The sequence below is a fragment of the Meles meles genome, chromosome 3 (assembly GCF_922984935.1).
Source record: "Meles meles chromosome 3, mMelMel3.1 paternal haplotype, whole genome shotgun sequence".
In the NCBI taxonomy this organism is placed as follows: domain Eukaryota; kingdom Metazoa; phylum Chordata; class Mammalia; order Carnivora; family Mustelidae; genus Meles; species Meles meles.
The window spans coordinates 92,443,780-92,457,710 of NC_060068.1; the positions used below are offsets into that span (position 1 = coordinate 92,443,780).

At 36.6% G+C, this 13,931-nt stretch overlaps 1 protein-coding gene across 1 annotated transcript in view; it reads right to left on the reverse strand.

The window, feature by feature from the left end:
* Positions 1–13,931, reverse strand: part of ZSWIM6 (zinc finger SWIM-type containing 6) — a 198,996-nt gene that overhangs the window by 24,812 nt on the left and 160,253 nt on the right. Inside the window, exon 5 of the mRNA XM_045999662.1 lies at positions 185–364. Within this exon, the coding sequence (XP_045855618.1) occupies positions 185–364 (180 nt within the window). The remainder of the gene's footprint in view (positions 1–184; positions 365–13,931) is intronic.

Genomic DNA, 13,931 nt, shown 5'->3' on the forward strand with positions numbered 1-13,931 from the left:
AGACACAAAGCAATCAGGTAAAAATGAAAAAATGCATGCATTCATATTCAAAACATGAAGTCCTTAAATTTTTTAAGGTCTAGCAGGCAAAATAATTTTCCCACATATATTATAAGTTACTATTAGAAGCATATATACACACTCAGGTGGACACAAAGTGAACAGAATATTACTGTGGACTCACCTTGGTTGGCATTTGCACCCTGAGGCAAAGCATTGGTTAAGTTGGGTAATTCACTGCCATGATTTCCATCTTCCCATGGACAGACATCAACACTGTTCCACTTTTTCAGTTGTTTTAACCAACTGGCCTTTTGCTCCAGCTTGCAGTGGGGGTTTAAAACTATACACATCCACAGAGCACCTAATTTAAAGGGAGAAAGGGAAGTGAATTTCAAAAATTATAAATATTTCCAATTCTAATTACCAATGTCACATTTTAAATGCTTTCAAAATGGACTCAGGTCTGCTGTTTTTATAACTCAATTCTCTCCTTAATCCAAGCCATAAATCTCATACAGAGTTTAATGGAAGAACAGAGCCCAAATTTGAACCAAATATCCAAACACTGTTACACATAAAGATGAAAGATGATTTCAAATGCTAACTGTAATCACCTTCCTACTTGTGTGACATTTTGGACAAAAATACCAATAAAGAATAAAACCCTATAGTCCAGTTTGCCACTTTAATTTACAAACGGGTTTTATATATGAATTCTGCAACAAAGCACGCTAAATGGTTCTTTGATGCAAAAATTAAATTTCCCTTTTTACAATAAAATCATAAAGATATATAATGGGCACAAATAGTTTCCTAGTTTTATTAGCTGTCTAAACTTTATGATATTTTTTAATTAGCATGCATATCTATATATTAATATGCTATGCATATTTATATATCAAAAGATCTTTAAAATTAACTTAGACATACCTCCCTAAATGATTTAATCAGAAACTGAACTTATTATAAGTGAAATCACTAAATTTATGTCTTTATGTGAATGAAATTAAATATTCCTCAAAATTTCACTTGTTTTTCAAAGGAAAAGCTATAATGAATTTAGAAGGGATAACTCATAATTTGAATTAAGTACTGATAAAATTTATTATTCTTTTCTAAATTCTTCAGAGATAGCTAATTAAATAATTATTTCACAAGTTCTAAAACTTTAAGTTTTACTTCACTAATTTCAACACAAGACAGATTCTATTATTTCAAACCCATTCTCAACACTTTTTCTTTGAACAGGTACGTGTATCTGTATCTATTTTAATCAACTATGTTAGCTGAGTGAATAACAAAGGTAGAAATGAGCAGTTTGTTTTGTCCAAAAGAGACATTCCAAAAGAGACTTTACATTCATTCACATTTAAAACTGGCAAGTTTTCCAAGTGAACATCAACAAATAAATGGATAAAGATGTGGTGTGCACACATACACACTACGGAATATTATTCAGCCATTAAAAATGAAACCTCCATTTCTAACAACGATGGAACTAGAGAGTACAAATGCTAAGTAACATAAGTCAGTCAGAGAAAGAGAAATACCATATAATTTCACATGTATGTGGAATTCAAGAAACAAAACAAATGAACAAAGGAAAGAAAGAGAGGAAGAGACAAACCAAGAAAGAGACTTTTAACTACAAAGAACAAACTAATGGTTCCCAGAGGGGAAGTAGGTAAGGGGATGGGTAAAATAGGTGATAGGGATTAAAGAGTACACTTACAATGATGAGCAGAGTAATGGACAGAATTATTGAATCACTATACTGAACACCTGAAACTAACATAACACTGTATGCTAACTATATTGGAATTAAAATTAAAAACTTAATAAAATTAGCAAGCTTCTTCAATTACAGAATCTGGTATTTTAAATATCAAATAACCTTTACCAACAGAAAATAAAAATGGCTACAACCTATTTAAGCCACAGATATTTAAATATTGCATTTCTATATTCTGAACTGGCATTTTTAAATGCCGATTTAAAAAAAATGTCATCAGTTAAAATGAAATAAACCCACTATAGCTTATCTCTCCCCAAGAAAACAGAAAGCAGCAACCTGAGTACTCTATAAAGTAAATAAAAGCAAGCAGACTGGAGAAATAAAACTTTAGGAAGTAAGCCATCACACTGATTTCCTGTTACATTTTCCCCCTCTACTATCTCCTGGCATGGACAGATTAGCTCCATTTGGCGAACTCTGTAGAGGGCACATAGAGCAAAACCTTAAGAAAAACCTCATCTAGTTGGTGAGGTAACTGGGAAAAGTGGCCCTCCTCACACTCAGGAGTTGGAGCCAGGTAGATCCCTAGATACTATGTACCAACAGGTCTAAGTCTGGTGCACCAGAAAGACCAAAAGCAGGAGATCAAAGCTTTGAAAACTATGGATATGTCACCCAAATCAGATGAAACGGAAGTATGAATCTACCCTGGCTATTTACTGTATGCTTTAAAAAAACAAAACAATGCTCCAGAGGACATTAATAAGACCCAGACTCTTAGGGGACACCTGGGTGGCTCAGGTGGTTAAGCCTCTCCCTTTGGCTCAGTCATGATCCCAGGGTCCTGGGACTGGGCCCTGCATCGCATGGGGCTCCCTGCTCAGCAAGAAGCCTGCTGCTTCTTCTCCCACTCCCCCTGTTTGTGTTCTCACTCTCTGCCTGTCAAATAACTAAATAAAATCTTTAAAAAAAAAAAGACCTAGGCTTTCACAACACAGTATTCAAAATGTCCAGCATCTAAAATCACTTGGCTTACAAAGAAACAGGGAAATGTGATCGATTCTCAAGGGAAAAAAACAATCAGCAGATGCCGACTAAGAAGAACCAGATGTTAGAATTATCAGTCAGAGATTTTATAGCAACTATTTTAACTATGCTCCATGAGAGAAGGTAAACACTAATGAAATGAGTAAAACGCCAATTATTAAAAGAACCAACTAGAAAGTTTAGAAGTGAAAAAATTATCTGAAATAAAAAATTCACTGGATGGGATTAATGGCAAAAGGGATACGAGAGAGGGAAAAGTTAGTGAATGTGAAGACAGTAATGATCTCATCTGAAGAACAGAGAAAATCTTAGACAAGTGGGAAAACATCAAAAGATATAACATTTGTGTCACTGGAGCCCCAGCAGATGAGACACAGATACAGAAAAATGTGGAAGAAATGACTGCAAACTTTCAAATTTGGAAAAATTATGAATTTTACAGAATGAAGAGGCTCAGCCAACCAGGAAAAGGGTAAACTCAAAAAAAGCCATGCCCAACATCTCATAATCAAATCACTAAAACCAAACCTAGATAAAAAAAATCTTGAGGGGCACCTGGGTGTCTCAGTGGGTTAAGCCTCTGCCTTGGGCTCGGGTCATGATCCCAGGGTCCTGGCCCCATGTCGGGCTCTCTACTCAGCGGGGAGCCTGCTTCCCCCTCCCCCTCTGCCTGCTTCTCTGCCTACTTGTGGTCTCTTTTCTCTCTGTCAAATAAATAAATAAAATCTTTAAAAAAATAAAAATAAATCTTGAAAGCAAAGACTAAAACACCATATATGGAAGAACAACTCAAATAGTTTGGGATTTCTCATCAGAAATCACAGCGGATAAAGGACAGTGGAACAGCATCTTCAAAGTGTTGAAAGAAACAGAAGTGTCAACACAAAATTCTATATCCAACAAAAATACTGCTCAGGAACAGTGGTGAAATAAAACTAAGTATTTGTTGCCAAAGAGACTTGCTCTAGAAGAAATGTTAAAGGAAGTACTTCAGGCTAAAGAAAAATAATACCAGAGTGAAACTGGAAAATACAGGAATAAAAGAAGAGCAATAGAAATGATACATACCTGACTACATATAACAAGCTGCTTTTGTCCTTTTAAGTTGTTTAAAATAAATGTGAGTATTGAAAGTAGCAATTTGGATACTGCCTCGTGGCATTTTAAATGTATGAAGATGTAATACACATAAAAACTATAACATAAGGGAGAGTAAAGGGACCTATAAGATTGTTAAAACTCTACATTCTACTTAAAGTGGCAAAATATAAACTCAAAGTAGACTGGTTAAGGTTAAGTATGTTTATTATAATACCAAAACCATTAAAACTATACAAAGAGACACAAACAAAAAAGACAATAGATTAAATGAAATACTAAAAAAGGTTAGAACAATCCAAAGAAGAGGAGAAGAAGGAACAAAGGAATAAAAACAGAGAGGATAATAAACAGAAAACAAGTACTAAATGGTAGACTTAAATTCAACTACATCAATAATTACATTAAATGTAAATGATCTAAACATACAAATTCAAAAAGATAATAAAATCAGATTAAAAAGCAAGACTCAACTTTATGCTATGTACAAGTAAGCTATTTTAAATGTAATAACATAGATGTATTAAATGGAAAAGGAGAGAAAAAGATATAGTATGTAACCACTTTCAAAATAAAGCTGAAGTGGCCATATTAGTATCAGACAAAGTAGATTTTAGAACAAGAAATACCTCAGATAAGGTGAGACATAATAGGATAAAAGGGTCAGTTCTCTAAAAACACATGAGGATCTCAAATGAATAAAGCTAAACCTAACACTAAGATTTCAAAATACATGAAGTATTTCGCTTAGAACTTAAAGGAGAAATAGAAAAATTCATAATTACATTTAGAAACTTTAATACTCCTTTTTCAATAATGAAACAAGTGGACAGAAAATTAGCAAGGATGAATACCTAAATACTATCAATAAGCCTCAATGACATTTACAGAACATTCATTCTACCTATTACTAGAAAAACAAAACAAAACAAAATACTACTCTTTTTAAAATGCACAAAGAGGGGCGCCTGGGTGGCTCAGTGGGTTAAAGCCTCTGCCTTTGGCTCAGGTCATGATCCCAGGGTCCTGGGATCGAGCCCCGCATCAGGCTCTCTGCTTGGCAGGGAGCCTGCTTTCCACCCCCCCCCCCCCCCGCCTTCCTCTCTGCCTACTTGTGATCTCTGTCTGTCAAATAAATAAAATCTTTAAAAAAAAAAAAAAAAGCACAAAGAATATTCACCAACATCGTCTGTATTATAGACCATAAAACAACTTTGACAAATTTGAAAGAACTGAAAACATACAATGTATATTCTCTGATGCAACAGAATTAAACTAGAAATCAATAACAGGAAGATATTTGGAAAATTCCCTAAATACTTATTTATAAATAACTTGTGACTAAAGGAGGAAGTGACAAGAAAAATCAGAAAATACTCTGTACTGAATGAAAACACAAATAAAATACATCAAAATCTGTGATCAACAGCTAAAACAAGTTTAGAGGGAAATGTATAGTATTAAATACTTCCATTAGAAAAGAAAAGGAATAATCTAGATATCTACCTTAAGAAACTAGAAAGAGAATGAGAAATCAAAGCCAGCAAACAGAAGGAAGGAAGTAACAGATCAGAGATTAATTAAATAGAAAACTGCCCACCTCCCAAATTCTATGAAACCAAAAGATTAATGAAATCAATAAACCTATAATTAGAGAGAAGAAAAGAAAGACAAACTATCAGTATCAGGAATAGAAGAGGACATATCATTATAACTCCTAAAGAGGCATTAAAAGGCTCATAACAGAATTCTATGAATAACTTTATGCCCATAAATTCGACTAATTAGATAAAATAAACAAATTCCTTGAAAATAAAAATTACCAGAGTTCACTAAGAAAGCAATAATAACCTAAACAGTAATAAATTTATTAAAGAAATTAAATCTGTAATTAAAAATCTCTGACAATGCTGGTCCAGATTTTTCCCTGGAAAATCATACCAAATATTTAAGAAAGAGTACCAATTCTACACAGTATCTTCCTGAAAACAGAGAAGGGAATGGTTTCCAACTTATTTTAAGAGGCCAGCATTACCCAGACACCAAAACCAGACAAAGATATTACAAGGAAATATAATTACAGATCAATATCCCTCATGAACACAGAAGTAAAACACCTCAACAAAATATTAGAAAATCTAATTAAGAAATATACAAAAAGGAAAATACACCACAACCAGTACAGTTTATCCCAGGAAAGCAAGGTTGGATTGACATTAAAAATCAGAGTCAGTAACTCACTATATTAACAGATTAAGAAAAAGCAAAAACAAAAACATGACCATTTCAACAGATGCAGAAAAAGCAATTTTCTTTAACAAAAAAAGCAACTGACAAAATTCAACATTACTTCATAACAAATAAAACTCTCAGCAAAATAGGAACAGAAGATAACTTGGCCTGATAAAGTCATCTGCAAAAGAAATCCTGCATTAACATCATAATAGCAAAAGACTGAACTTTCTCTCTGAGATCAAAACAAGGCAAAGATGTCTGCTCTTACCTCTAGTGCTCAACATCACACCGGAAGACAGACCATCTGAAGCTGGCTCCATAACCAGCACTGAGCCTGATGCAGGCCTTGATCTCAAGACCCTGAGAGATCGTGACCTGAGCCGAAATCAACAGTCTGATGCTTAACTGACTGAGCCACCTGGGTGTCTCTATAGCAGCTTTATTCATAAATGTGTAAGACTGGAAACAACCTGAATGTCTTTGAATTGGTGAACGGATAAACAAACTGCTGTATTCATATAACTGATCACTACCCAGTAGTAAGAAACAAAGCCCTGACACACACGTAACATCTCAAATGCATTATACTAAGTGAAGGAAGCCAGAAGCAAAAGGATATGTGTGTGAACACACACATACACTCTCATTATTTAATTTACAGGACATTTTAGAAAAGGTAAAACTAAAGGGACTAATCACCAATACAAGGATTGAGAGTTAGCAATGGAAATGACACATGGGAACAGTGTGAGGGAAATTTTTGGAGGGGATATAACCATTTCATATGCTGATTGTGGTAACTGTTACAGGACTCTATTCAATTGTCCAAATTCAAAACTGTACAGCAAAAAATTCAGATGTATTTTTTAATAGTTACAAAAGACATTTATTTAAAATAATTCATTCACAGTCCAAAGAATTCTAAATTGTACATTTCAGGTTTAATCAACTTCTTAAAATTACTTTAAGGACAGAGGCAACCACAAATGTCAACTATGATCCTTTCTTTGCCCATTTTTCTCTCTCTCTCTTCTTTCCTGACTAACCTCTTTCAGATATCATTTAAGGTAAAATTTATCCTTACATTTTGTCCACTGCTCTTTTTTTTCCTCAAGATTTAAAAAAAAATTTATTTATTAGAGAGAGTATGAGAGAGATCACAAGCAAGGGGCAGGGGTAAAAGGAGAAGCAGACTCCCCACTAAGCAGGGAACCCAAGGTGGGACTCGATCCCAGGGCCCTGGGATCATGACCTGAGCCAAAGGCAGACGCTTAACCAACTGAGTCACCCAGGCACCCAATTCACTGCTCTTTTTGCAAAATCTGCTGCTTCATGGTCAGGTGCAGCGCTCCCGTAATGTGAATCATCCTGTTACTAACAAGATTCCTAGGAAGTCTTGTTATGGCTTCTGTTACACCATCATTTTCACATACTGTATCATCTTGCATTAACCCCAGTTTATTGAACCACTATAATACCATTTTTTAACATCCCCAGCCCCCAGCTCAATGCTACAATGGCAGGCCTGCTCTCCATGATGATCCAACAGGACAGGTGGGACAGGTGTTATGTATTTTCATAGTATTTATGATATAGTTTGAAGTATTTTAAGAATTTTACTATATGTAAATTACAAAGCAAACTACTGCTACATCGTATCGGTATCAAACAATACTGTCTACTGGTACCCCAAAGATTTAAGTAAGAGCATTCTTTCAGTAGGAATTCTCTAACGAGCCAATGCACATTGCATAAATTATTACCTTATTAATCCTATGCCTTTCCCATGCCCAGAAACAGAAAATTAGTTTCTAATGAAATATGACCACACACTGTCACAAAGCAAGGGACAAATCCAAATGGTACCTGAAGAACTCAAAATTGATAGCCTTTTCCACTGAAGCCCAGTGGAAAATGGATATAACTTTACCAGGTTTTAGGTTGTGAATTGATGAGCACCTTAACAACATGAAAAAAGTTACATATAAGTAATTAAGTAAAAACTATATATTGGATCAAAAATTGCCATTGATATTTATGAGGTTACACCGAACTAAAAAAATTGCCAAATCATCAAATTACCTTTTTAAAAAGTAAAATCCTAATATTCAACAGCTAATGCTTAAAAATTAAGAATATTTCAGGGGCGGGGTGCCTGGGTGGCTCAGTGGGTTAAAGCCTCTGCCTTCGCCTGGAGTCCTGACCCCAGCGTCCTGGGATAGAGCCCCACATCAGGCTCTCTGCCTGCCTCTCTGCCTACTTGTGATCTCTGTCAGATGGATAAATAAAATCTTAAAAAAAAAAAAAAAAAAAAAGAATATTTCAGGGGCACCTGGGTGGTGCAGTCAGTTTAAGTGTCATATTCCTGGTTTCAGCTCGGGGTGGTTGAGATCGAGCCCTGCATCGGGCCCCATGCTCAGCCTGTAGTCTACTTAAGACTCTTGCCCTCTCCTCTCTGCTCAGCGGGGAGCCTGCTTCCCCCCCTCTCTCTGCCTGTCTCTCTGACTACTTATAATCTCTCTCTCTCTCTTTGTCTCTCTCTCTGCACCAAATAAATAAATAAAATCTTTAAAAAAAAAAAAAAAAAAAGACTCTTGCCCTCTCTCTCCGCTCCTCCCCCACGCTCTGTGTCTCTCTCTAATAAACAAATAAAATCTTTTTTTTAAAAGATTTTGTTTATTTATTTGACAGAGAGAGACACTGCAAGAGAAGGAACACAAGCAGGGAGGTGGGAGAGGAAGGAGCAGGCTTCCCGCCGAGCAGCGAGCCTGATTTGGAACTCAGTCCCAGGATGCTGGGATCATGACCTGAGCCGAAGGCAGCTGCTTGACAACTAAGCTGCCCAGGTGCCCCTAAATAAATCTTTTTTAAAAAAGGACATTTTAATTTTCTCTTCCAAGATGTTTTTATCTTATAATTCTACTAATCTTAAATGAACACGTAATCAGACTAAAATCAAGAAGTTGCCCTGAAAGATGCGTTGTAGCTAGTAGCTTCATTATCAGGTTGTTAGTGTATTAACAAGGTTATGTAAAAGGGCAACAAGTAAATTAATACTGGCAAATAATGTGATGTAAATGTTTTTCCAAAATGAGTGATTTATCTTCAATGTGTTCATTATGAGTAAGAATTCTGTATTTTGGGGTCCTGAGATGGAGCCTGATGTTGGGATCCATGCTGGGCATGAAGCCGGGTTAATATTCCCTCTCCCTCTGCTCTCTCTTTCCCTTTCCAAGAAAGAAAGAAGAAGAAAAAAAACCTAAACAAACCCAAAACCTCAAATGGATTATGGTCCTTAAACGCAAAATCCTGTATGTTCTTGGAAACTTTAAATAATGATTTCTATAATTTGAGGAAAAAAGAAATCCATCCTAGATTTTCATGCTTACATTTCTCTAATTAGAAAATTTCCATTTTGAAGAATGAGAAAAAATTTCAAAAGCCAAGCCTTTATTAATTTGCCTATAACATTCTTTTATTGCTCACCTCCCCAAAGAGAGGTTTCATCCTGAAAGGATGTTCTTAATGTTAGATTCAAGTTCAGAGCTATAATAGATATGGTCTTTTATCTTAACAATCACCACTAGAAAAGCTGTAATTAGCCTTAATAACCAAATTAACCAAATTGAGTAAGTCATTCTCCAAATTTTATTAATTCAGAGTCCCACTTTGGGCATTTATCTCCTTCCCCTCCAACACATGCCTGAAACATTTGTAGTTTTAAAAATAAAGCTCTTTGATAATTAAACACTTCATTCTGCTGTCCATCAGAAACATTAAACCTTGTAAAGACTCAACCAAAAATACTACACAGAACTCAGTGAGAACTTAGCATTTCTAGCACCTACCAGAGGACCTGGCATCTATAAAGGTATTATTGGTTCTTTCACAAAGGACACTTAATTATTTGCTATGAATTACAATGAAAACAAATTCAATACTTTTAAATTGCTTTCCTAGCTTCAATTGTCTCAAAGTGTATAGAGGCAATTATCAAATCACTGGTGTGTGCATCATTCAGTTTCTGTTACCCACAGCACATTTCAGCTCTAGTCCAGCTTTTCTCCACTATTCAGCATGCTTTTACCCTTCTTTCCACTAAGCCATCTAATGTGCAGGCAGTGATTTTACCAAAAAGATAGACTGTTAACATACAAGCCAAAGTAAACCAAAACTAGGAAGACAACTCCCCGGGGAAGAAGAAAAAGATGAAAGAAAGCATTCTTTTGTGCAAGGTGACCAGTCGCAAACCACTCCATAGTCTTAAACCTGTTCACATCCTACAACTCACCGAACAGTGAGCCAATGTCGGCACACACTGAGGCAGAAGACAAATCATCACAAAGATCTTTCTGGTTACTTCTGCATTTCACCAGTAACAGTGCCAGTGGACAAGCATGTACACTCCCAGGAAATGTGGGTAACAAGAATTAATGAATTTGACATGCCGTGAAAGTCTGTCCTCTCCATCAAACATTTAGATGTACAAATTACTATCCCTCTGCCATACCTCATATACCCACTGTCTTACGTTTCCAACTAGAAGACATGTTTGATAAACAAGCTCTGATCTGGAAAGGGCAAGGTATGCCCCAGGCCAGCCCACTTAGTGTCTCTGAGGTAGCAGTTCCCCACTTAAACAATAGGGATAATAATCCCTACCTACCTCATAGGGCTGTTTAGACTTAAAGTGTTTGAAAACTGCAGAGTTTACTCAGCTCCAAAAGGTACACTCCCTGCAAACCCCTGTGTAGAAGACTCTGACGTTAAGGACACAGAGACTCAAAGGTGAGAACAGGAATGGAGGGCTCAGATCCCAAGTGATCCTATGAATATCTTTACACAAGTATTGTATAGTTGATCAACTAAAACAATTAAGAGGACATATTAAATAAATAAAATAACCGTGACATTAAACACTTAAGCTAGTAAGAATGGGTTCCTGTAAATTAATTTCCACTTGCTGTATGATTATAGCAGGAAACATCTTTTAGTCTCTCCTTTTCCCTTGGTTTCAACAATAGCCTTTTAATTTTGTTTTCTGGTAGGCATTGTTCTCTCCAGCCTCCCAGGACCCAGGTAGGGCCCACAGGGCCACTCAGAGGTCTGAGATGCTTTGGGTAATTCTGTCCTTATCTACTCACATGGAAGAGGCTCTCAACCTCATGCCTATCCCTGTATTTTGTCTGCCCATGGTAACTTCATGCCAGAGGATGGATGAAGAGTGCAGTGCTGAAGCCTGTGTATACTGTTCCTTTAGCACCCCCTCCCTTAGCATCTCTGCCAAAACTTCTAGCTACCATCCAATCCACTTCGCCACCCTTTTTCATTTTCAGTGCCCACGGTGCTAGAGTCTTCTACAGGAATACAAAATTAAGTTACCTGAGCTAAAGTTTTTATTATCAGAGGAGGAAAAACCCAGAAGTCAAACCAGGTGAAATTGGTATAATGAGAATATGAAAGTGAGAAAGAATTACTCTAAAAAAAAAAAAAATTATTAAAAGTGGAGATGCAGGGACCCTAGGGTGGCTCAGTTGGTTAAGTGTCCTACTTTTAATTTAGCTTAAGTCTTGATCTCAGGATCGTGAGTTTAAGCCCTGCTACAGAATATGTTAAGATCGTGTTACACTGTTTATTAATAATAAGCATTCATTTCTGACAAACATCTGATTAATCCAACATAAGGGAAAAACTGAAATAAAAGAACTTAATTTTCACACATTGTTATATCCTATAATTTGGCATTCAGAAAATAACCATGAGAAGAAACTCAAAGTATTATCAGATAGATTACCATTATTTCGGTTATCTACTACTACGTATCTCGTGATTCTGTTGGTCAGAAACACTCTCTTCCTAACTTTTCCCCTGCCTCAACACGGTCCCTCCATGTGGACAGCAAGGGCTTTCTCAGAGCATGGCAGCGTCAGGATGTGAAACTTCAGACTTCTTACATGAAAACTCAGGGACCCAAGACAGAACCTTCTAAAGACAGGAAGTGAACTGCTGGTCATTAAATGTTTGGGCCCAGAAACTGGCCCAGCACCTACTCTATCATATTCTGTTGGTTAAACAATTTTTAAAAACTGACCAGATATGAGAAAAGAGAACAAACCCCATGTCTCAATGACAGAATAGCACAAGATCTGTGGCTATCTTTAATCTACCACCAGTTACCAGGAAAGATTATAAATTTGCTGGATTACAAAACGGAAAATGAAGGTATTCACTAATAATGAGTATGAGCATGTTGTTAGTTAAGCTAATCAAAACCAAATAAACTATTGAACATACAAGAAGAGCTGCAAGTAAAGCAGAAGGAAAAAAAAACCACCCAAAAGTCATTATGAAAACGTAACAGCATAAAAGGTATCCCAACACACAGTGCAATATTAAGTGCTGTTTTGTATGCTAATTTTTTATCCCTTCAAGGAAAATCCTAACAATATCAGGTTACACATGTTAGGTTTCTAATTAGAGTCTACATTTAAAGTTTTAAAATGTCTGTCTTTAGGGTACAAATCATTCCATCTAGTTCAGCGAACATACTTCTAAAAGTGAATGGCATTTTTACTTACCCACCTGACAATAATTGCTGCCATTTGACTCTTCCTCTCCCCCAACCCTGTACTATGCATTTTAGACACACAATCACATTTTACCCTCACAAAAACTCTCTGTACAGAGAAGGAAACTAAGGTTCAGAGAGAAGAAGAAAGGTATTGTGCTTCTATTATAGATTAGAGCCAGACTCGTGCTCCCTAAAAACCAATATTCTCAATAGTTGGGTATTTAGCCTCTGCCTACCTATGTGGTCAAAAAGAACTCCTATAGGGGCGCCTGGATGGTTCAGTGGGTAAGCCTCTGCCTTTGGCTCAGGTCATAATTTCAGGATCCTGAGATCGAGCCCCAAATTAGGCTCTCTGCCTGCCTCTCTGCCTACTTGTGATCTCTGTCTGTAAAATAAATAAATAAAATCTTTAAAAACAAAACAAAACAAAAAAAAACTCCTATAATTAGGATTCATATATGCAGCTATGCATACATAGACTCCAAGATTAATCATTTTTGTCTTTTGCCAGAATCATCATTCCATTCCTCATATTTTAGCAGTGTAATATGAAGGGGCACATCACTGTCTAAAATTAGGAAGAATCCTTAAAGGCACAGCTAAGAAACCCTGTACTTTATTTAACCATGTATTCTTACGTACTTAGAACACGTCTCTCCCATGTAGAGAAAGCATCTCCAACAAAACCCGACACAGGTCCATCTAAAAAGAGCCTAATGAAACCAAAGAAAACTACATTTTCAAAACTGACAGCCACGGCAAAACAAGCAATTTCACTGGAGATTAAAACAATAGACAAGGGCTCCTGGGTGGCTCAGTGGGTTAAACCTCTGCCTTCGGCTCAGGTCATGATCTCAGGGTCCTGGGATGGAGCCCCACATCGGGCTCTCAACTCGGTGGGGAGCCTGCTTCCCCTTCTCTCTCTGCCTGCCTCTCTGCCTACTTGTGATCTCTCTCTCTGTGTCAAATAATAAAATCTTTAAAACAAAACAAAACAAAACAGACAAAAGCCCATCTCCTAACTCAAGACTGATTATTCAAGTTGGAAGAAATCTGTTTTCTCTGAACATACGATGTATTCTGAGGTCTGCTGGAATAGAGCAGCATCACCATTTCCGGGATGATGCCCTTGTGTGTGACTGAGTGTGCCCTTAGCCTGCGGGCTGCACCGCTCTGGGTCGAGCATTAGGGTTTGTGACTAAAGAGATCAGCTGGCCAATTCTCTAGTGCCAACCTCCCAGA